Source organism: Homarus americanus, unplaced genomic scaffold (assembly GCF_018991925.1).
Source record: "Homarus americanus isolate GMGI-L3 unplaced genomic scaffold, GMGI_Hamer_2.0 scaffold53604, whole genome shotgun sequence".
Classification (NCBI taxonomy): domain Eukaryota; kingdom Metazoa; phylum Arthropoda; class Malacostraca; order Decapoda; family Nephropidae; genus Homarus; species Homarus americanus.
In genome coordinates this window covers 225,782-250,884 of record NW_024742288.1, presented here as the reverse complement: position 1 = coordinate 250,884, position 25,103 = coordinate 225,782, and the positions used below count along the sequence as shown (strand labels likewise).

The window sequence follows — 25,103 nt, the reverse complement described above, 5'->3', positions numbered from 1 at the left end:
ATTGGCACCAAATTTAAAATATTTTTTGTGAAGATTTAAAATGGCCAAGTATGGATGTTGCCAAAGTCTGGAGACATAACGGATGCACTACCTATATGAGACGAGGCCTGAAGATATATGAAACCACAATTGAGCTAATAATAATCAAGGTAGACTAACACCAATCAAACTAATTAATGTACTCTATTAAAAAAATATTCTATGCTAACCCTTACACCTGTTTGTACATAAAAGGAGTTTTAGCACCTCATAAAAGGAAAGTAAAAAAGGGCATTATATACAATAAGTTTTATTGATGCTCAGATAAGTTAAGTAAGAATCTCATGTGAGACCGATTTTTAAACTTAAATAAACAACAACTATCAATATAATAAAATGACTAACAAGTGATTATGGCATTCATGAGAAGTATGTAATAAAAGTCAACTGTCTATAAGAAACTAACCAGTACAATATCCAACAAATTTATAAGTAAATATAGTTACATACAATGCATATTTCCTAGTAGTTATTAAGAGGAAGCTCTTCAATAATAGAATGTCAGGAGTTGATCATCTATGAGGAGTTTCAGTCTCACTTCACAACACTTATAAAATATAGTAAACCCAACTGCTTACAGTAAATTCTGAATACTGTCAATAAAAGCTTTTGTAGACCTGAAATATTATACTTTCACTGTTCTTCAGGCTATACAGAATGCATATACTGTAGTAGAATGATACCAAATAGCTATATGAACAAAATATTCAAAAATTTGAGAAAAACATATCAAGTACAGTGGGGGTCTCATTTTGCACTGGTACACTTCCGTGCATCGGAAATTCACGCAAGCGATGCCCTTCAACACACGTTAAAATCGCAATATTATACTGGACTCGCAAGAGCTTTACTCTAGAACGACTGCGTAACCAACTAAACCATCCAAAAATGATACGTCACAAACTGCATCTACATTATTAAATATATATTTTAAGAAGGCCCAGGAAGTTAACAATGCGATACTCTACTGTCTCTACCGACAAGTGTAAAGCAACTTCACCTTCATCACTCCCCAGAGCAGTGGGGTCATCATCACTGGATTCTCCTTGAATTGTTGAGGAGCAAAATAGACAGGAATGAGAGCTTGGTGTCAAAGTTTAAACTCTTGGTAACACTGCCTGTAGGGTACCACCTAACTGTCTAAGTGTGCACTGAGTTTGTTCAGTGTGTTGCAGGCTGAGCTCAGCACTCATTAAACCATCCTTAAGTTGAACATTGCTGAGAACTTGTGTCACCCGCTGCCGAGTCTTACTTCCCTCCGTACCGCCACACCATCAACAAACAATGATTTAGCTTGTCGTTTAATTTTAAAGTCCAATTATACTCGTATATCATATTTTGTTCTATTTAATACTGTAAGTTATATTACTTATAATGAAACATGCACTATATAGGCTGATCATATGATAATACGAGAATAAATAAAAAACTGGGGAATGAGGCAACAGCCCGCTACATACACTTAGTTGCAAGGGGGGTTATGGACAAGTGACCCTTGTGTGTGTGTGTGTGTGAGTGGGGGGGGACTATCAACCCTCCCTTCCCCCACCACACCCTGCCTCTACCACTCTCTCCTCCACCTTCCACCTCCTATCTATACCCTCCATAATTGTTGAAGTAAATAAGAACAAGAATAAGAGATAAAGTATGAGAAATCATGTAAAGAAATACTGTACTGTAAAAAGAAAAATAAAGAGAAAGAAAGAAAGCATAATTAAAGAATAAATAGAAAATAGAGAGAAGATAGAAATATTGTGTCCGTGAGGAAAAAAGTAAATTTCTCTCCATTCTCTTGCATAATAATTCTTAAGTCACCTATTGCATATAAATTGGCAGTGAAGGGATCAGTGATCTCATATTACCAATCACGTAAGCGGTAACTGCTCAGGCGAGATCCGCTTAAAATGATACCCCACTGTACTATTTCTTGGAACAAGTTGAAGACCTTAAACAGATCATATGTATAGTTCCAACACATGATTTAATTCCTTCCTTACTACATATGCTCATTAGAGTAGTACTCCATTCAATAATGTACTTCTGACAAATTTCATACATATGCTAGCTTGGCCATGTAGCAAGAAAGGGTTTAGCCCAACTAGGCAGGATGATGATACATACTGTATAGTATCCTCATTGTTGAACTAGATTGATACAGTATACTTAATATAGTCTTGCTAACAAATGGCACAATTCTGCCAGGAAAGTATGTCTATCCACAAATTTAATAAAATAGTGTGAAACTTTCATTATCTATATTTACAAATATATTCTCTGTATAAAATATAGAATTTATAATTTGATGAACAATACTCAGTACCCTTCACCACTGTAACATACCGCACATGAAACCTGGTACATTTTACTTCTCCTGAGAAACTACTACTAATGTAATAATGAGTCAAACACTACCTCTTACCTTTAGTTAATGATCAGCCACATAACTGACGCAGAGCTGCACTGAGCGAGTCTAATTGTCTACTGTATTTTGTTTCAACACTGACAGAAGAACTATGTCACACAATACCACCATACAAAAGGTCTAATAAAATGTACAATAATGCTATAGACTGACTAGTGTCTCCAGGGAAGCCCAACTCTTACTTACCACTGAACGCTTGAAGTCCAGTAATGGCACGGCCTAAGATGAGTGCATGGATATCATGTGTACCTGGAATAGATGACCAGAACACTGAAATTATAATGTCACTGACAATAAATCAGAATAACAAAGGATAAATTCTTCATCATGATTTCGGAAAAAGATAAAAATGTACACATACATACTGTACAGTATTGAACTAAAACACAATATTAAAGATGAATTGGAATAAATATTACACCTTATAATAGTACAGTCCAATTGTACACCTGTCTGCCTCCCTTACCTTCATAGGTGTTCACTGCTTCCAGATTCATTACATGTCGGATGACGTGGTATTCATCACAAATTCCATTGCCACCAAGCATATCCCGTGCATGACGGGCAATATCAAGTGCCTTCCCACAAGAGTTCCGCTTTAATAGACTGATCATTTCAGGTGTGGCCCTAGAATGAGAGAAGACATCACACAAAAATAACACTCATACAAAAAGACCAAGTGTTTAATTTGTACATAGTCAAGCATTTTCCAATGTCTATATAGGTGGCCAGACAGGTGTAGCTACAGGGTATGATCCAGATTCTTTGCATTTAGCTTCTGAAGGGTTACCCAATCACTTGGTAGGATGTTAGTCTACCAGAGGTGTACTTCTATACTGTAGTGCTCAAGAGGGTTGGTGGACAGAGCATAACCAATCCTCAATTCCAGTTGAAAATATGACCAATGACCACTGACTTCCACAGCAAGCTACTGAATTAGTATGGTATTTATGTTCAAAATATTTCTTTCACAGAGGGAAAACATAACTATGACAATATTGCCAAAACTTATCAAGTTTGTTTTCTGATTGTATAGAGAAGCAGGCTAATTAAAATTATTTTTAAAATTTATTGTCACAGTTTTCACCCACATAATTTTTTACGTGTTCTTAGATTCAGGATCTTTTTTAATGGAGTAAGTTACCAAATTTTCATCACCAAATCTCAAAAGTACATTTCCATAGGGTAACAAGCATTATTTAGACCATTGCTCCATTAAACAACTGTGTTGACCTGGTGACACCAATGCTTAAAATCACTTCCAAAAAATAAATGTTTAAAGTCTTTCAGCATACAAAAGATGACCTATGTATCCCCTCGACTGATATTTTCAATAATCTGGTCACTTAAGAAAGGTTCTAAAGGTAACAATAAACAATATAATTTTATCCAAAATCTTTGTTATAATGTGTCGAGTTCCGGTCACACCATTACCAGGAACATTTCACCAAACTTCTCAACATCCTTTTAGCTGATCTTCAATGATTTAGTACTTTATGTAATTTACTGATTTAAGCAACCAGAATCATGACAAATTTATTAAAAAATTAATACCCCTAAACCTTCAGGCCCTCAACCCCACTAGCTTCTTTATCCCCTCTAACTACATTTGAAAATGAACACTGCATGAAACCGACTCCTATCAAGTTTTCTTACAATTGAATCTACAGCATATGACCTAATACTGTATACCTACAGACCCAAAAAATCTAAATTATTATGACTGCATTTTCTTTGCAGTCTCCTTTCCTCCGAGATAAAAATAGTCACAGGTCCAGCATTAGAAAAATTTCTATATTGTCCATTAGTCAAAGTCGGACACTAGCAAAAACCTGTACAGTACCAAATTTGCTTACTTTCCCTCTTCTTTGAGACGACCAACTTGAAGACAACCTTGAAGACCCAGAGCAATTTCAGTCAAAGCATCAGCCATCTTCTTTTGAATGAGTTGGTTGTTTGCCAGAGGACGACCAAATTGCTGCCTGTCTAATGTGTAACTACGTGCAGCATCCAAGCAAAATTCTGCTGCTCCAAGAGCACCCCAGGCAATACCGAATCGTGCATTGTTCAAGCAGCTGAAAGGCCCCTGAAAAAGTGTAACCATATATGACAGATCTCTTTGATGTATTATTGTCTTCAGCTGTTTGAGGAGCTTCAAATACAGGAGTTCTTTGCTTCATTTATCAATACCAATATCATAAATTTAATTCAATAAACAGGATGATTTATTAGCTGTTCATATTTTTTTTTACATATTTATCTGTTGATGATGTACGACTATTATTACCACTTACTGTACAAAATAAAAATAAAAATATAAATACTGTATTCAAATTACTTTATAGATACAGTATTTTAATTTCATACTGACTGAAACCTGGATTTAAAAAACATTCAGATGTCTTTGATCAACAATAGTTCATAAATGTACCAGTATTACTTGTACAGTACAGGTATATAGTTTCAGCTTACCCATGTATGTATACATCACAACACATCTGATAATCTACTTTTAATGAGCGCTCAGACATTAATTAAAGGAAGCCATAAAATATGTTCAAGAGATACAACTTAAATGAAAGGCCAAGTTATGTCCAGTTATCCTCTAAGCCTCATTATTTAATTACAGTAAAGTATTAAAATTAGTAATATTATATCACTCTTATTAGGCCTTTCCTGCTATAGTACTAAGTAGCCAGATTCATAACCAAAGCACTCACAGATGCCAAGATAGGTATGTGTTGCAGGTTTTTTTTTTTTAAATACTACAGGAAACTATTAAAACCATACTTCACCTTTAGCCCCTTAACTCCTGGTAGCATATTTTCTTCAGGCACAACTACATCATCCATAAGGATCATACCAGTTGTTGATGCACGAAGGGAGAATTTTCCCTCAATCTTGGGGCAATCAAGACCTGGCATACCCTTCTCCATGATGAACCCACGTATGTGACCATCCTCACACTTGGCCCACACCACAACAACATCTGCGATGGGCGAGTTTGTGATCCTGAAATGATACGTTATATTATAGGCGAGTACAGTATAGCCATAGAAACACACAACCTGTAGACTCGCTCTCTCCATCACAATATTTTGACACTTGTTTCTCAGAGCAAGCAAGTGGTGTTGGCTTAAGTAACAAGTTTAAAGGAATTAAATCTATTAGATTTGTGCCAAGTAGATTAATGGGTACAGAAACCTATGATATGGGGATAAATCAATATGGTAGGTAAAAGAGGTGCAATTTTTTTTTTAAAGTATCTGGAGAAGACAAAGAAATTAAACAGAAGTACTGTACCCACACATGCCTGCTCATATCCACAACTTACATATGAAGCAAACAATTAGCACCCATTCCGAGTCATATCTTTCCTAATAAGGCTATATGCAAACCACACTTAGGTAAGCCACCAAGAAAGTGGAAACCTCTATTTACAGTTTTTAGATATTGCCTTAGCACCTAAGAATCACCAGAAATTTTAAGTCTACCAAAAGGTTTTACTTTAGAAGCAAGTACTCACCATGTCTTGGAACCACTAAGAAGATAAACTTTATCAGATGGGACGTATTTTGCACGAGTCTCCATACCAGCTGGATCACTCCCATGGTTAGGCTCAGTCAACCCGAAGCATCCAATTAATTCTCCTTTCGCTGTTAAGGCAAACAAACACAACAATCAAAACAAACTACCTGTACAATAAAGCAAATGATAGCCTTTGCAAACCTCACCTGTTTAAGGTTACTAAGATGAATACAAAAACCTTTATAGTACAATGCAAATGCCAGGGTTGTGACGAACTTAAAAAAAAAAAAAAAAAAAAAAAAATGGAAATTTCAGCAACAATATACCAAAATAATGGCCACAGTCTGGCAAGACATTTTCACAATAAATAGATACAGTATATTACTCTTCAAACTCTAAACTTTATCCATACATCTTTATTCCCTTCCTCTATATGCTGAAATCTTTCTACATGATAATCAAGGTTATAAAAAAAAATGCCCATAACCTAACCCCTTCACTATTGAGACACCACTTTTAATGTTTTACTCGAGTAACACCATACGATTTTATTCAACACACGGGATCCCATATGAAAGTGGTTAATATGGAGTATAACCACTTAAAATATGGACAGTCCTTTTTTGATGACCATGAACAGCCTACATTGTTGCCATTTGTTCCAGACTGTTCCACATATGGACCAATGTGCTTCACAAATCATGGCAATATCAAGGTGGCAAGTCTTAAATTTCTCTTACCAAGTTTGGGAAGATATTTTGTTCTCTGCTCTTCTGTACCAAAGTCCCAGATGGGGTACATGACAAGTGATGACTGGACAGACATTGCAGATCTGCAAAGAGTTGCATATGAACACACTGTAAATACAAGTTCAGGCACACACAGCCGATAATGACAACAATGGTTACAATACTGAAGTGTGTCACATCTGGTCTGCATTAGCCTGTAATCTCCAGTTAAGGTAAATTTTATTTCCAATACAGTACAGTAAATGATACATTCCTAAAAAGCTCCACAATTACCCTGTATTCCTAAGGATTCAAAAAAGCACATGGAATGTGACAGCAGTAGTACAAATTGAAAATATTATATTTGATGGTACCAGTAGTAATTTTTTGAAGGAAAAAATGTGAAAAATATGTTAATAAATAAAAATAATGAGATCAGGAAGGAAGGTTTATGATTTCTGATGAAAAACTAAGGGTTAGAAATTACACTCCCAGGTAGTTGTCAGTTTAGCTTACCTGTAAGCAGAATCTACTCTTTCAACTTCTCGAGCAATAAGGCCATATGCAACAGAGGAGACACCAGCACATCCATATCCATGAATTGTTGGGCCCAGCACACCCATATCACCCATCTCTGACATAATCTCTGGGTCAAACTCTGAAAGAGATCATTCATATCACTAAACTTTATAACAACATTTTGTGTGGAGTGTAGATACTGTATGTCAGAACTTATAGAATGCATAGCAGTTGTGTACAGTAGTATGACAAGTGTGGCATATAATGTGTGTGGGTCGCGTAAGGACAAAAAGGGGAGAGGATGAAGACATAAGGCCTATATGTATTGACATTTGTATCAACAACTTCAACTCTTTACTATAGAAATACAAATCTTGAGAAAGGGGACCCAACCTTGACCCCTTTCAGTCACCATTTACAATTCACAAGAATCAATGCTATGAATGACAAACTGTAACAGAATTGTAAACTACATTATACTGCATCTTGAAGTAGGAATGTCAATTAATGAGTACTTACCCGACTTAAAATTATTACAAATACAATTACTTTGACAAACCAAATTACGTACTTACACTCACACCAAAGCTGAAATCAGTTCACTGAGCACTGTAAATGATAGGATTACTATACTGTACTCCAAATTTTTCTCATGCTTTAAGCTTTCTTATGGTCTTACTTTCATGTCTGTTTGCATCCCTAATACGTGGCATTAGCTTCTCTTGGCAGTAGTCACGGAAGGCATCTCTAATCATAATCTCATCCTCTGTCAACTGGCTTTCAAGATTAAGCGCATCACGCCAGTCAAATTTAGCTGAAAAATGGAAAATATCAACTAAATAATTTTCTAATACAGTCCAAAAGTTTAAACAAAAATAATTCACAAGACTAAACTTTTATCAGATCAAGTATCATATGTAATAATGTATTTTGGCAGGTGTTGGTAATAAAGAAACTTAAACATATGATTTGATTACTTACCCTTTGTAGTCTTTGCTTTCTCCACATCTGATGGTTCAGTCAAGGAAATTTGCATGAAAAAGGGGGCAATTCTCATACTACAATACTACACTCATGCAATGAACAGGATGTAAGAATCAGTTAATGGAGAATTTGCAATAATTGCCACAGAATTCATAACTAAATTTGTACAGAAAGTCCTCGACTAATGTTTCGTTATTACAGCGATACTATTGCTATATCGAGGCTCCACACAACACTGCAAAATCGTTATTACATTGTCAGTCAGACGATACTACTTTGCTCTGAATAGCACTTTCCCTCGCCTGCCTAGTGATGCTGTACAATGTCACCATGTTCGAGTGAATGGGTTATGAACAAACCCTTGTCTAGCTAGGGGGTCAATGTACCTGAGAGTACAGTAATGTAAAGTCTTTCATTAGAGCAGTAGTTCTTAACCTAGGGTGCACGTGTGAGATAATCGAAGTTGGGGGCGTGAAACATGCTGGCCGATTCACAGTTCAGTAATTATGAAGTTACTCAAATTATATATTTTTCACGATTCAGTCTTCCCAAAGGATACTTTTACCATGGAGAGGTGTCTTTGGTACATGTGGATATGGGATCCATTTCTTTTCAACCTGGATTCCATGGATGACAGTTATATAATTAAAAATGATCCTGTTGAACTGAAGGCCAATGATAAAATCCAAATACAGTACTGTATACTCTATGTAGTTTGAATCAAGGCAGCTGGCAAATTCTGGTTTGCTCAGTTCAAAACATTTCCACAGTTGACAAAGAGAACTCTGGAGGACCTTGTACCATATGCAATCACCTAATTGAGTGAAGCAGGCTTTTCAACGCTTCTACACATCAAAACAATGGCGAGAAACTGTTTGGATCCAAATAATAACATGTGTGGCCATTTCAAAAAGCCTTGCTTCACTAATGTCATAGATCTAAATAAGAATAAATGAGCCAATAAGACTGTGCCAGTGCGTAGTATGGTTGTACACTGCTTATAGAGCTATGTATTATCACGGTAACCTACTTAATTACTTTTAAACAAATACAGTACTATGTATGATTGGCAATATCATTGAATAAATCTAAATTCTTAGCCACAAACAAGTGTGTCGTTGTGCCATTTCACCTCTATTTGTGGTTATGATGCAAAAATAAGAAGTTTTATTTTTGACAAGGGTTGCTGTCTCAATAATTGGATAAGAACCACAATTTATTCACTGTAGGCTTTTTTTTGTAACTTAAAAATCTGTAACCTTCTCAGGCATACATATTTTATTTTCCCTACACCATCACCTACACATTTACATTTCAGCAACTTAAAAAAACAGCTGAGTGTCGAAGACACAAACAAGGTCAGTCAGTGGTTCATTCCTGCAAAATCAGACAAAATTCAGAGCTATGATTTTACATTGCCAAAATATTTTAGTGTAGAAAGGACAGATGTGGAAAAAAAAAAGAATTTAAACATCACAAGGATCCAGATTTGTATACAATTCATAAAACAAACTTCCTTTGAAAAATCAAGGATTCTAAACTACCATAATTTCTGACCAATCTTACCCTATATACAATCTCTTACATAACCATTAAGTAAGGTTAGGTAGGTTTGTTTAATCTCCTATAGTTTATCAAATAATGTTGTGGTTTTAAACACGTGTAAGACACTGTCACTGGAAGCATTTGTTTGGAAACAATAGATCAAGCGCCACAGATTGTGTCAACTAGAAATGGCCGAGGTAAATCCATCTTTTTATAACGAGAAAAACTCCAGTTATGTAATGTATTCAAGGTAATAAAGTTGTCAACAAAATACTGGTTGAAAATGGGATGTTTGGTGCACAAGTCTCAAAGTACAGGTATTACCCCAAATTTACAAAACTAAGTTTTTGCTAGAAAAAATCAAAATGGCCATCTGAAGCTATTTTACTCAGGAGCCACCAAACCTAATTAAATCTGAAAATAGGAAAAATTAATTGGTACTACTATACCTGTAGTATGTAGTCTATAGAGCAGTCTACCAGGGGTCCGACTAATTACCCAAATGTACCCAAATGTACCCAAACATAGCCGGAATGAAGTCAAATAATGGTCCTAGATGAATAAATCGGACTGCCAATCACTTCTCGACTAGTATTTGGTGTCAGAAAGTCACAAAAAATTGGAAAACTTACTTTAATCTGAGTTAATAGATCGCGTGCATGTACCAACGGAGCGAGGAATTACCCAAATGTAGTCGCAATGAAGTCAAATAATGGTCCTAGATGAATAAATCGGACTGCCAATCACTTCTCGACTAGTATTTGGTGTCACAAAGTCACAAAAAATTAGTAAACTTAATTACATCTGAGTTAATAGATCGAGTACTTGTACCTAACCTAACCTAACCTCGACTAGTATTTGGTGTGACGGTCACAAAAAATTGGTAAACTTAATTTATTCTGAGTTAATAGTTCAAGTGCATGTACCTAACCTAACCTAATCTAATCCAACCTAACCTAACACAACAACTCAGATTAAATTAAGTTTACCAATTTATTTTTACTTTATGACACCAAATAATAATCGAGAAGTGATTCACAGCCTGAATTACGCTTGTACGACCAACATTTGACTTCATTGCGGCTACATTTGGGTACATTTGGGTAATTCCTCGCTCCGTCGGTACACGCACGCGATCTATTAACTCAGATTAAAGTAAGTTTTCAAATTTTTTGTGACTTTCTGACACCAAATACTAGTCAAGAAGTGATTAGCAGTCCGATTTATTCATGTAGGACCATTATTTGACTTCATTGCGGCTATATTTGGGTACATTTGGGTAATTAGTCGGACCGGTCTACCAGGGCATTTACACCGTATAATGCGGTCTACCTAGCATTCATTAACCTGGTAAGCTTAGGGATAATCCTACCTACCATGGCCACAGGTAATGAGGTCAGTAATACCTAACCTAACAAATACAATTATAGAGTGCAGTATACAGTACGTACATAAATAGTTTTCAACCACAATCTACTTTTTGAGCTACCCCTCTTATCCAACGATAATGAGGGACTCCCAGTGGGAACCATGGGTTTCGGGTGAGGAAAAATTACAAAAAGTAGTAATTTGCAATAGAAATGAAGGTCAGAATCATTCAAAACATAAAAAAAAAAACATTGGCAAAACATAATTTCAACCTAACCGGTAAAAATTGGTCACAAATTTGCGAAAGAAATGCTACAGAAGAAATGAGTCTTGGAATTGTCTGAACTACGGATTCCAAAACATAAAATCCATAAATTTGCTGGATGACCAAAAAGATAATACCAGATCACAAGCTATAGTGTAAATATACTGGTAGACAGCACACTGTAAACATTCCGCTACACCATTTACTACAGTAACACCAATTAATTGCTCCACTGAACTAAAATACATAACAGAAACGAGCACATCATAATGAGTAACAAAGTGCACTGTACCTTTAACCCCAACCTTAATGATAAGAAAATGTCACACAAATCACGTCTTCATAATATCAATTGACTGGCAATTCTAAACCAAACTTAATGACTGAATTGCAGGTTCAACAGTGTGATAGTTAGCCTTACGTAATGTTGCAATATGTAAGCTCAGTGCATCATCAACACCGTCAAAAAAGGATACTTGTACTCTGTTGGGTTGGCTGTGGCGCTGCTACAGAACTCTGGCTTCTTGTCACCAGCTGAGGAACTGTTCTTAAACACAGGGAACGGAGGAGGGAGCTAGACAGGGCCATTTTGATTCGCTAGGTTCCTCGTATAGACTGGTACAACTAACACCCGTACCTGCAGTGCAAGACGTAGTTGGCAACAAGTACGTCTGGCTGGCCTTCAATTGAGCCCTTACACAACAAACCTCTACAATTCTACACTTCAACCTATGGATATATTACTTTACTTTCATTGCTTTCCTTGAAACTTGATGTTAAAAGATTTTCACATAATAAATTTACTATTTTAAGTATATATTTTTTTGTATTTATATCCTTTTTTGTCATGTATCTATCTATGGCAGATAAATAATATATCATAATAAAATATGAAAAAAAATTATGATTAAAACAGATAAATAACTAAACTTAATAATAATATAAACATTTACTGTTTCAAAAGTGTTTATATCAGATTCATTCTAGAACCAAAACGACATATGTGCGTTAAATAACTTTCTCACTTGTGTATTTTCTAGCATTTGAAATATTAAATATATAATCTATGCTTTACTAATAGTTGAATGTAACGTCTGTGCCAAAGAGTATGTTTACTATGCGATTTTCAGAATTAGAAGCCTGAAAAATAACAAAAATCAAGATTCGGTTCTGAGTGACGTCAGAGGGAGACCAGCCAAGACTCTCCCCCGTTATAACCTTACAAAACGTAGTTACATAAAATGAATGTATAATGTATTTATTAAACTAAGAACTATAACAGTCCTTGGTATACTGGAATTACTTCAAGGTTGACGGTAAAAATTACTGAATCGTCCAAATAATTGTTAACTTCTTACCTCACAATACTAGCCTACTATAAGGGTTCGATTCCCGCTTGGGTCTGATGTAAGAAGAGTGCTGGTTGTCCTGAGAAATTGTTATTAGAATAAATAAATATGTGAGTTCTATATTCAAACAGAGAGATCGCCACTCCACAAATAATTATACACCGGTGAGCTTGAAGAGCATAGTGTGTAAAGTACTAATAGTCTGAGGCCCGTTTTTTTTAGAGTGGTACCTTACACTAAGAGCTGCAGGAGGTTTTAAGGTTCATCTCAACAGATTATATTGTCAAGAGACAATTTAAGGTGAGGGGTACAGTACTAAAAGTTGACTGAGGGAACATTAAGATTTATTACGGTGTTTTGTGGTTGATCACACGTTACAGGAAGGGTCAGGGGGGAGCACATTAAAAAAAATACAAACATCTAATACACAACAATATCTAACTGATATGAAATATGTATTTTTTTTATTAAATAGCATTACACTTGTTACATTCTATACATATGTCAGGTGACAGATATGTATTATAATCTACAATTTACAAGACTATTTCTAGCGTCTCAGAAATCAATTCTGACAGAAAACGGAAATATTTGAACATTACAGAAAACGTAAATAGTTCACTGTTAGGGGATAACTCGATAAAATTCTTTTCCATAGGGTCGCCTCTGAAAGCTCGTGAGTGCTTGTATAATGAAGCAAAATTTAAAGAGTTTAAACAGAGGGAAATGTTCAGAAGCTATATTTTATGATAACATATTTTATGCTTAGATGACGTATGTAAAAAATCAGCTTTAATAATAAAGTATATACTGTATCAAAGTAAATATAAATAAAAACTGAGATAAAGATGAAATGTCAAATAACTAACTTTAATGCATAAATAAAACGACCTAAAATGATAAAAGTAGATGGAATAATATAATACTTTAAGAGATAGACTTACAAATTGAATAAGACTTAAATATTAGAGTATGTATATTGTACGGTTAAGCTCATAGAAGACCAGCAGTAAGGAGAAGTATCACATGACCCAACCTGACCACGAAACAACATTAACTTAGGTCAAATGTGAAAAGGATTTAAGTCTGTATATTGACAACGAACTAGTAAGACCATTGTGAGAATAAAATATTAGGATTTAAATACAAAGATCGTTCACATGTCTTCATGACGTTCTTCAATAATTAAGTATCAACCTTTTGGAAATTCTTGAGTTGGGTGAATAGAAGGATTCAAAAGTGTATTTAGGTATGGCAATGAACTAGTGGATAAGGGACAGGAGGTCTGTCTGTCTGTCTGTATACTGTAATAGCCTCTGTCGGCATGTATATCAGTTATATATAAAATACTCTGTCATTTTGTCTATCTGTCTGCCCTCTGCCATATCATTTATATACACCTATGGTGTAATGGTCAGCATGGTCAGTGTGGACCTGGGTTCGATCCACGGGCAAGGTGAACTATAGGCAAGTTTCTTTACGCCATTTGCCTCTGTCTACCCAGCAGTAATTGGGGACCTGAATGTTAATCGATTTGCAGATCGTGTTCCGGGGTAATGGTTAGCCAGCGGAGTTGTCCGGTTTTCTCGGACTATTCCTAGATACTGGGTCATGCGACTCCTTAATTTAGGGTGTGGTTGTTGTGTTGGCCCTTGGGCCAGCCATCCTCGTTACACGAGGAGCACACTTCTGGAACGTTGGCTGTACTGGTCGGACGTGCAGGTCGCTCTCCTACACCTTCCTGGCTGGACACGCACGGTCATGGCTGGCGGAAGAGCTTCAAGGAGCAGGTCGTTTAATACATTGACGGAATTGGATGGTGGATATAGCAGTCACAGCAATGTAGCCCAGGGTACTGTTGGGGGACTGTTGACGGATTTGGAGCAGTCTAGTAGCAGTGAATGTGAAGAACAAGAGCCATTTAAAGTTGTTAATAGTAAAAACAAGAATAAAAGAAGGAATAGAGATGGTACAAGCAGAGAAGATAACATTTCCCACTTGGTGGATAAGCGAAAGAAAATTGATGGTGTGAGTCATTCTTCAACCATGATCAGTACAACGAGTGTAAACCCCACTGATGGCGTAGATGGCAGCAACTCATCAAGGAGGCCACGTCTTTACTTCCCCAAGAATAATGGCGTGGATTTTCATGATAAGGTAAAGTGGTCAGTTAGACTCACTAAGCGCCATCAAGGGTATCAAGTGCTCTTTAAAGAAGGTCAACACATTCCTTATATTACTGTGAAGGATGAGGAAGCAGTTAGATATTTAACTACAGAAGGTTTTGAGAATGTAGTGATGGAAAAGCCTGTGGAATCCATTGGGAAGCGTACTAAGATCATTCTTTTTGATTATCCTGTTTACCTTGACCCCGAGGATCTGTTGGTTGACGATAGATTTATTTGGGCCAAAAGACGTGTAATTAGATTTGATGGAGAACTAGTACCTAAGCCGCAGCTAATTACGCCAATCAAAGGTTCAGCGCCAGAGAAGGTCTTTGTGAGATGTTTGGTATATAAGGAGGTTGCTGTCTACAACGAATCTCCAGTAATATGTTATAAGTGTTACAAGTGGGGGCACATGGCGTGGAAATGCCAAAATGATTTTCGATGTAGATTCTGTGGAAAAATGCATGAATCTAAGGTATGTGGAGATAAAATTAAGGCGAAGGAGAAAATTACACGAAAATGCTGTAATTGTGGGGGGGACTCAATGCCAGCTCGTGGGTGTGTCCTAAAAAACCGAAAGTTCATCAATTGCAATCACGAGCTCAGTCCACTAAACAAGAGGATAAAGGAAATGCTGTAAGGAGCGATGTTGCAGGGACATCAAGTGCTGTAAATGTGTGGGAAAAGCGTATGGAAATACTTAATGCAGCAGCACAGAAGGACATAGGTAATGGGGGCAATAACCTTATAGCCCTAACATTCTAGTAGAACTGCGTAAGGAGATTGATGAACTCAAACAAGCAGTATTAGATATCAAGAAATGCTTGGTGAATCTTGTGCCATATAGTGATGTTGCTGTTGTTAATGAAGATAGTTTAAAGGAAAATGGAATCAAATAATGTTATTGTGGATAGCAATCTAGAGCAAAATGGTAATCATTGTCTGTTAGGAAATAAAGTTGGTTCGGTTTCTAAAGAGAATGTAGTAAACAAGGAAATGCTTGGTGATCTGACGAGCTTCTTGACTCTGTTTTGGAATAAATGGAAAATCCAAGGGACGAAGTAAAAAAAAATGTTCTTATTTCGGTGAAGAATATGAGGGAGAAAATTTATCTAATGGATCATAATGTCAGGTTAATTTCCTGGAATGTTAATAGTTTGAAAAAAAAAAAAGGTTAATGGATCTTCATGCATATGTCATTCTAGTAGTATTGATGTTATAGCCTTGCAAGAGGTTGGGACAAACGGAATATCTTTGCAACTAAGAGGTTATCAAAGTTTTGAATTGCCAGCTGATGTGACTGGAAATTGTAGAGGTTTGACGACTTATATCAAAGATGATATTCCAGCATCTTTTCATTCATTTTGAATAACGGCAGTAGTAGTTTGAAACATTATGTTCGAGTTTTGAGTTCTACAAGTTCTACTTATGGTAAGGCTTCGGTTAAGTATGATACATTTGTGATGAGAATACGTTTTGGATACAGATATTATTGGCAAAATATTGAAGGAAGTGATGGCATTCCCTGTAAACTGTGTGGCTATGTACCATACATTATATCATTACATTATGGAATGTAACTGTTTATCAGAATTTAGGGGTGATGGTGTTACTGATATTACAGAGATGGTTTGTTATTTAATAAACAAAAATATGGTCAAGAATATTATGAAAAAATTCTGTAAGTTTAACATAAGATTGGACATTTTATGCATATCTATTTGTTGTATACATATCTGATTTATGATTATGTACAATATTAAAGAGCTCTTGTTAAGAGTAGTTTTGGGCGGGCTAGTTAGCATGCTAACCAGCTCCTTTTGATGTATTTGTCAATAAATATTTTGAATTTGAATTTGAATTTTGACTGAGTAATGTCTTTTGAGGTGTTCATACAATTTTCTTAAATCACCTGTTTGCTTGTATTTAGTATAATTTACGTAATTTAAGATGGTCTAATCTCTCAATCAATTGGTATTCTCACGGGGAGAATTACACTTTTGAAGAGCAGGACAGAGAATTTAACCTTAGTTTAATTTTTTTAATTCTTCAAAACTATGTAGTTATTCCAAGCTTCTCTTTAACTTCTTAATTCTTTCTTGCTCCCTGACTAATTGGTTTAAATTCAGGTGTGATTAATACTACTTAATTTATCCTCTTCACTACGACACAGCTTCCATCTAATCCTTGTTTGTGTTTTAGTGATGTTTATCAAGGATTGCAATTAACACTGACAGTGCAGTACTTTTATGATGGTGTAAATTTCTCAAACCTCCACTATATGCAGGTTCTGATCTTAACTTTTTTCTAAAATTTAAAGTTAATTTTTAATGTGTTGTCTAATGGTGGACCCTGCTGCCATATCGCATCACGAAAATTGTGACCAAGTCCCTGGTTGCTGATCTGACTTTCTGCCTCATTTACACACAATTGTAGGGTCTCAATTGTTTCTCTTACATGACAAACAACATACATATAGCGTTTCTCACTGTTGATTTTTTTTCATTCTTGTATTTCTTTGTATTTATTATTATCACAGTGTTGTTATTATTATTATTACCATCAATATTATATTTTACTTTTTATTATATATTTTATTTACTATGAATTATTATTATTATTAAATTTTTGGCCCCCGGGCCCTGATGTGGGTCAGTGACCTGTGCCCGGGTGGGCTAATCCCCGTAAAAAAAAAAAAATTTAGTGTTGCAATCTATTGTCAATCTTGGAATCAGCGGATAACTCTCTTGAAATATTGACAGCAACATTGAACTCTGGTAGAATATTTTTGTTTGTTTAATGATTAAACTGAGGTGCTGAGTCATCAATATATAATATAATTTTTTTATATCAGTTTCAGCATAAAAATGACAGTTGATTAAAAAGAAGAAATTTTGTAGAGATGAGATAATTCTAAGAAGCACAGAAGGAATTATATCACCTACAGTCATTCAAAACTACAGAAATTTCAACCCGAGTGAAGGAACAGAACATAATAACTACTGCAGATGTCACGTTCAGTGAGGTGCTTCTTCGGTCACTCCCTGAGTAAGAAATTTAGTCACATTTCTGTAGTTCTCGCCTTTAGATTAACACAATTGTCCCTATACAGTATCTGTAGGTGTGTGTTTATTGTAACCTTACAGTTGTACAATACTTAAGACCTGAAGTAGATGCCAGTGGATAGGGAAACTTGTTTAACTATACGATTTTTTACTTACAAATAATTGGTGACTGACAATCTGTATTTCCTTCATATAATTAACCAGTGTGATTACAAATGTGTCCAGGCCCCAATATTCCACAAAGTCTGTCCCAAGAACCGTGGGTCATGTTATCACAAGTGAGTGCCAATGAAACCATAAATATCGGACTAATAGTTTTATTATATACAATGCTAGATCATCCATGCACTGTTTCTGGCCTGCGTAAACAGCTTGATGCTCTTTGACTACATTTTCCAGGTACTTGAAGTATTTCATCACATCTGGCCTCTTGAAGTGTCTGGGCAGTAATGTCTTTTATTCCAAGTGCTATTAATGTTGTCGTGTTGTATGTATCACTAAGTGTTGTTCACCTTACCAACAGATCTTCATATAGGTCCTCCGCAGTTAAAGCCTTCACCCACTACTTGCTCACAGTAATGTATAAGAAATAGCTGAAAGTTTAGTAATGAAAATGCAGAAAATTCAGTCAATGACAAGACTACTTTTAAAATACTGTAATTCATAATCTTGTATTTTGTAGAATCTAGATTATACTGACTAATACTGATCCTCACAGACGAGTCATCAGTTAGTCTGGTATATGAGAAAGCTGTAACTTGTTGTATACATCATGGGCAGTAAAATGCCAACCAACATAGAATAATTATAGATTTTGACAATGTATAAACCATCATGCAAACTTATGTGTCACAGACCCTGCTTACTTCTTAACGCAGGTTCCTCACAAACTATTTTACTAATTTTACAAAGGATTGAATAGTTATCCTATTTAATTTTTGATGAATTTTACAAGGCATGGAATAATATACACAATAAATGATGAAAGCTGAAGGATGAAAATAAAGGAATGAAATGTAAGTGCAAATTTATTGTTTATTTTACTGACGTCTGATCTGGCAGTAATATACTCATTACATAAAATTCTTTCACAAATATGATTTACTCTAAAATCAAAAAAATTTCACACAATATGTTTGAGTAAATACGGAATGATTTTTAAGTCTGGCAGAACAGCACTCAGGGGCGGATCCAGGAATCTCAAAAGTGGGGGGTCCAAAATATTGTAGGGTAGGGGAAACATGGCGAGCACAACGAACCCACCCAGCTAGGGGGGGGGGGGCTTATTATTTTTTAAATCTGACCAATACCATGGGCATTTTAAGGCCATTTTGAAACCACGTGCACTTGATATTGGAAGATATTCTGAGGTCAATAGTAACTACCCTTTACTATATAAAAACGCCTGAGTACAATACTGTATTAAAGAAAAATTATTGGAATTTTCTGAAAAGGGGGGGTCCGGACCCCCCTGAATCCGCCCCTGGCACTTCAGGCCTAGAGAGTATGTGGACAAGACCAGCAGGTGTGCTCAGCTGAGGGTTCGTGAGTCTGGCTTGTAAGTTATAGGCGTCAGTTTCATTACTAATCACAAAAGTTCACTAAAGAACCTAAATTACCATAAATTTTTGTTATAAGTACATTTTAAAAGCATGTTCTTCAAGTTAATACTTTATATTAACTCACATTTCTAATTACTACAGTGGAAGAATGTTATATAACTGGCAGTATTATTCATCACCTATTTTTTTCTCTTCTGTTAAACGCAAAGGAATTGATGGAATCTTCTCATACTCAAACTGGAATGAGTACGTAAATATTTTTTTCTTTATGACTAAACGTGTAAGATGGTCTTGTATTTCTAAGAAACATTATATGTAATTGGTAAATGTTGGATCAATTTCACCAATCAAACTACTGAACTGAAGTGTGCAAGGAATTTAACGTGCACACAAGACACAAATAAACAATAAATAAAAAATAATAATTTTCTTTTTATAGATTCTGAGCCCGAGAGAACAATAAAACAACTGCATCTCTGAAATAACTTAGCCAGCTGACTCAACATCTTGTCACATGAAAATAACCTAATTCTATGGCAGACACCTGTAGAATGGGTTCTGGGATGTTTCATTTTCTTGGGACATTTGTTTGTAACCAAAAATCTAAAACTAAACTTGAGTCTCCATCAAAATGTTTGCTACTGAACCCAAAATAAGTTTATCTATGAATTCCGTCTGGAAAAATCAATCATTTAGTGTTCTTTATGTATCTCTAAATAAAGCCATGGCTACTTTCAGTTATCCTGAAATTTGTTGAAGTTAAGGGGGACCAGGTAATTGTACTAAGCCAAGACAAATTATTGATGGATAAACACTGATAAAAAAATAACTCAAATAAAGTTTTAGAAGTTATATAATATCACTGGAAACTATAATCTGCCCCACAACTCCAGCACACACCTTCCCTTAGGAGAGGTGACGCACCCTGGGTCTTGAGAGTGTGAGGAAGGATATTCTGGTGAAGGGCTGCGGGGGAGGGTACGTTTATTAATGGTTTACACACCAACATCCAATATGCACTAAATTTTAATTTACTTTATATGTGGTTCCCACAGCAAAGTGTAATGGCATAGTTCCGGCCAATAAAAATTCTTGTGATTTGGATCTTATGAAGATGACAAATTCTGCACACGTCATAGGAGGTGACAACAGTATCCGCTCCAGGCAACTCAACTATAATTGTTTAATAGCTCATGGATTATTTGTACCAATTAAAATTATGACTTAAAACAAACTTGATCGAAAACATTAAATTTTTAACAAGATGGATGAATGTTTGCTAGGATGCAAGGACCCATAAACAGAATTTTTTTTTCTAATGTTGATCTTCTACTTTACAGACTCAACAGCAAATGTTAGACTTTTATCATGAGTATTAAAATGATAAGTACTTTCCTTGACACACTAAATTGCAACTTGGATGTTAGAGTTATATCTCAAGTCTGTGATTGAAAAAAAAATGGATCACAGACCGACACTAGAAGACAGACACATTACATGCTTAGGAATAAAAGTTACATTGATGTGCAGACACAGATTCACACTGAAAATATAAAGCATGCTAGAGAGTGGGAAAGAAGACAGAAGGCAAAAAGTTCATAAGACTTAACATTGCGCCAAGTCTTGGATTGAAACAAAGAGACAAATATGGCACATAAAATTTTAGTTACATTTGCTATTGCACACAAAATGACCATGCCACGTGACATTCATATTACTAAGGACAAAACATAGAGGTTTGAGGATATTAATGGAAAGACATGCACATTTATTTCTGGGACATAATTCTTAGGAGGAGAAACTGCCTAGTTAGTTACTATGTTGTAGAGCCAAGCAAACAGATAACATCAATAAATTTTACAAAACAAGGACACTGAATTTCAAACAAAGCAGATACATGTGGACTTATAAGGAAAATTCAGAATTGCTGAAGATATTTTAGTGAGGGAAATGAAATTTATAGACTGTACCTGTTTTCATACAAGACAAGTACTGAACAAAGCCATGAGGACATCAAGACAAAGGAACAAAATTTCTTGAAGGTTAATGTCCAGTATAGTGTGACGTGACTCGTTGGACGATATGATTGATTCTTATTCTTAATGAAATGTAATGAATCATTAATGATCGATATAATTTTGTATTCGATGAACCATAAGTCTTTTCTACGCTGTATGGGATGTACTGTACGTGTATTCCTTTGGTGTCACTCGGGTCTTACAGGTGATTACACAATATTATTCCCTGAAGTATTACATATTTACTTGTTTATAAACATCAACGAGGGAGCCCTGAAAATGTAACTGAATAACATCTCTAGTCTCAACAATTTTGAAATGCTTACTCTGGAAAAGGCTAATGTCTAGGGAAAATGCAATACTGTAGCTTGTAGGAGAATTAAATATTTGTGACATATTCTGGTTCAGTTTCGATGTCAAATACATTTAAAGTTCCTTGTAGAAATAAAGCTAGATTAACTAACGCGTTAGTAAGTAATGGAAGTAAAGGTGGAAGTTTAGAGTGGTATCAACAGTTATGGGCTGGTGGGAGAGCACAAACTAAAGTGTGGCAAACCTTGAATAAAAGTATAAAGAGTGCAATGAGTGAGACTCTACAGGATGTTGCTTTAAGAATGAATGATGTAGAGGCTGGGTCTAGTAGATACAGCTGTAGATGTGAAAGTTCCAAAATTGCTGAGACAGAAGAATTACAGCTAATTTTTGAAAACAAGTGAAGTGGACGTTTCATTTTCGGGAAGAAAAAGACTCCATGATACATCAAGAAACAATGATATAAAGAAATAGAATAATAAAGCATCACAGAGTGACAAAAGGGTGATTTATTAGGGCTTTAGGGACATCTACTGGCAAGATGGATACAACGCGGGAGTCTTGAGCTGGGAGTGATAATGGTACACAGGTTTCTTGCCAGGAGAAAACGGGTGCTCAATAGTAACTCATTATAATTTGGCCATTTAAATAATGAATATTCCATACATACTAATGCTTTAGATAGGAAAATGTTCTGAAACTATCTACATGATGACAAAAAGTGACATGGACTAGTGGCCACATGGAACATGGGAAATAAGCCATTGTTTTAACAATGGCTTGCAGTACAACACAGGTCCGTGGCAACATTGTTACAATTTGTAAGTGGCCACAATTGACAACAAATTTCATAAAAGAATATGGGGGTGAAGAAAACGATAGACCTTTGGCCACAGTATTTGATCAACGAAAACCCACAAGCTTTAATTACTATCCTTAATAATCACGTTGGAATATCTTTGTCTGCAGGTGTAGCAGAGTTGGTTAATCATAAAAATAAGTAATATGGCAATGGGTTATAGATGACATAAGGACCCTTGGCAATGGAGACTTGTAGATGATAGGGACCTTTGGCATCACAATTCCTAGGTGATAAGAAGTCTCGGAAAGGGATGTGTGTGTAAAGGTGTCCTATAGTTGTGTGCACTAATGTATAAACAAATCATGGTTTATGGATGTTGTGGTAAAGGGCAAGTGTCATCCTTGGGTTCAGGGGTCACAGGGTCTCTTGACAATGAAAAAGATGGTTGGGACAGATTAACAAGATCCCTAGTTGACCAGTGTGATGGAACGCCTTTTCGATGTGAGGGTACTAAGGTTTGTTGTGGGTGGTGGATATTATGGTGGATATGGGTAGTGATATGGTGGTGAATGTGGACATGGCTGTGGATGAGGGTATGGTTGTGGGTGTAAGGGCCCTGGGTAAAGGGGTTGTGGAGTAGATACAGGTTCTCCACGCCAGGGGTTAATACCTTTATGACAACTCTTAATAAAAGTAAAGAAAAATATACTTTTATCTTATATGATACAATAGACAAGAAATGCTTATTGTCATGTCAAACTCAAAATATACAAAGTAATTCTAGTATGTACATGTATTAGTTAATAGATATGAAAACATGAAGAAACACTAAATAAATACAAGATCTGATAATTGTGAGATTCAAGAAGATTTACTGAAGTAGAGGTGAAGGTGAGAAAGTGAGTGTTAGCGGTTTCGCCGGGCGGACCCGGTTCGTCGGGTTTTGGTACATCACGTCAAGACGTGAGCACTGAGGTAATGATGAAGCGGGGCGCGGCCACTCAGCCTCCATGCGGCCGCCACCCCGTCCCCTACTGCTCCTGAGCCTCTGCTGTAGGGTAGACGTCAAGTACGCTGCCCTTAATACAAGCTCTGCCAGGTTATGCACTCATGCAGCTCCAGTCGCTGCCAACACTGTAGCTGCAGCTAAGTCAATACTTTTAATGCAAATTGAAACACTTAAATGCAGGTCTCGTTGGATTTCCATCACTACCTTTGTTTTAAGTAATATATTTTCTACTAATGTCTCATTTCCCAATACTCGAGGTATTGGTGCAGAAACCACAAGTTTTAAGACCAGAGTGAGAACAAGGGACACTGGAGGGACCGAGACAGTGCTGAGATTCTCATGAGAATATCCCGCGGGGCCAAGCACTTGCTCTGACCCAGGTTCTCTTGGCCTCATCTCTTCCTCTTTTTCTTTTTATTTTTGCGTTTGACACTGACTTGACACGAGCATCCAGACCTCGTCTGCACATAGCCATACTTCCAGTCCTTATTCGACTGGTAGGGACGAGTAAGAGCCTGGGAGTATGAGTACTGTTGGACACAGCGGGTCACAGTGCCCCGCTTCAGTGCCTTGACCGGGAAGATGCACTCCTTGCCCTCATACTCCTCTAAACACACATGCTCTTCAAATTGCTGGTGATTTTCCTCTATATCCATGGCGCGGTTATCGCGGGCTTTTCCTACCATTTTCTTTACAAAGATTCGCTTTGTAGGACAACAGTCAATAAACTTCTCACCATCTTCATCATGAAGTTCAATGGTAGAATCTCTTATCAGGCTTTCCACTCCTGGTGGAAGTTTCAGTCTTTTTTTCCTTTTCTTTTCGTTTCTCTTCCCTTTCTTTTCCTCCCTTCTTCTTTGACGCTCCTCTCTTCTTCTTTGACGCGCCTGTCTTCGCTCTTCCCTGGATGGGCGAGAAGTTTGCCGTTTGTCCCTCATCTGATCTAGCAGTCCAGCGACGAGGAACTGATGTTGTACGGCTCGTGATACTTCTTCCTCCTCTACTTCAGCTATGACTTCCTCGATTCGCGCGACATCTTGACGGGTGTCATCTACCAGTTCCTCCAATTCAGAATACGCTTCAGAATATGGCAGCATTTCAGGATAAACTGGCTGTTCCTGCAAGAGATGTGAGGGAGTGCGCTGTTGGTGGTGGGACGAGTGGGAGTCCCTGAGGAAGCTGCCGAGGTGGTCGCGCTTGTGGCGGAACTGAGGAGGCTCGGTGGTGGTGCTGGCCAAGTGGTGGTGCTCTAGCCGAGACAATAGCTCTTCGGCCATACTCTCACGCTCCGCCAACTTGATCCCTCGTTCAGCCAGTCGCTCAAGCATTCTGAAAAAAAAAGAAGCATAACTGAGATATATGGAACACGACGCCTTCTTAAAAAATATCAATCTTGTTTGGAATTTCTATAAACAACCAT

At 36.5% G+C, this 25,103-nt stretch overlaps 2 protein-coding genes across 2 annotated transcripts in view; both read right to left on the bottom strand.

Moving 5' to 3' along the window:
- Positions 1-273: 273 nt before the first annotated feature.
- LOC121876719 (glutaryl-CoA dehydrogenase, mitochondrial-like) lies at positions 274-12,103 on the bottom strand. Its single transcript, XM_042382075.1, has 10 exons — positions 11,875-12,103; positions 8,218-8,244; positions 7,916-8,050; positions 7,234-7,375; positions 6,730-6,821; positions 5,988-6,117; positions 5,257-5,473; positions 4,318-4,547; positions 2,928-3,088; positions 274-2,710 (listed from the first exon to the last, which is right to left on the bottom strand). Exons 1-10 carry the CDS (start codon positions 11,984-11,986, stop codon positions 2,640-2,642), a joined length of 1,317 nt encoding a protein of 438 aa, XP_042238009.1. The 5' UTR covers positions 11,987-12,103; the 3' UTR covers positions 274-2,639.
- A 6,178-nt stretch (positions 12,104-18,281) lies between these two features.
- Positions 18,282-25,103, bottom strand: part of LOC121876708 (trichohyalin-like) — a 47,982-nt gene continuing 41,160 nt past the window's right edge. The window contains exon 4 of the mRNA XM_042382060.1: positions 18,282-25,012. Coding sequence (XP_042237994.1) covers positions 24,076-25,012 — 937 coding nt within the window. The 3' untranslated portion in view covers positions 18,282-24,075. The remainder of the gene's footprint in view (positions 25,013-25,103) is intronic.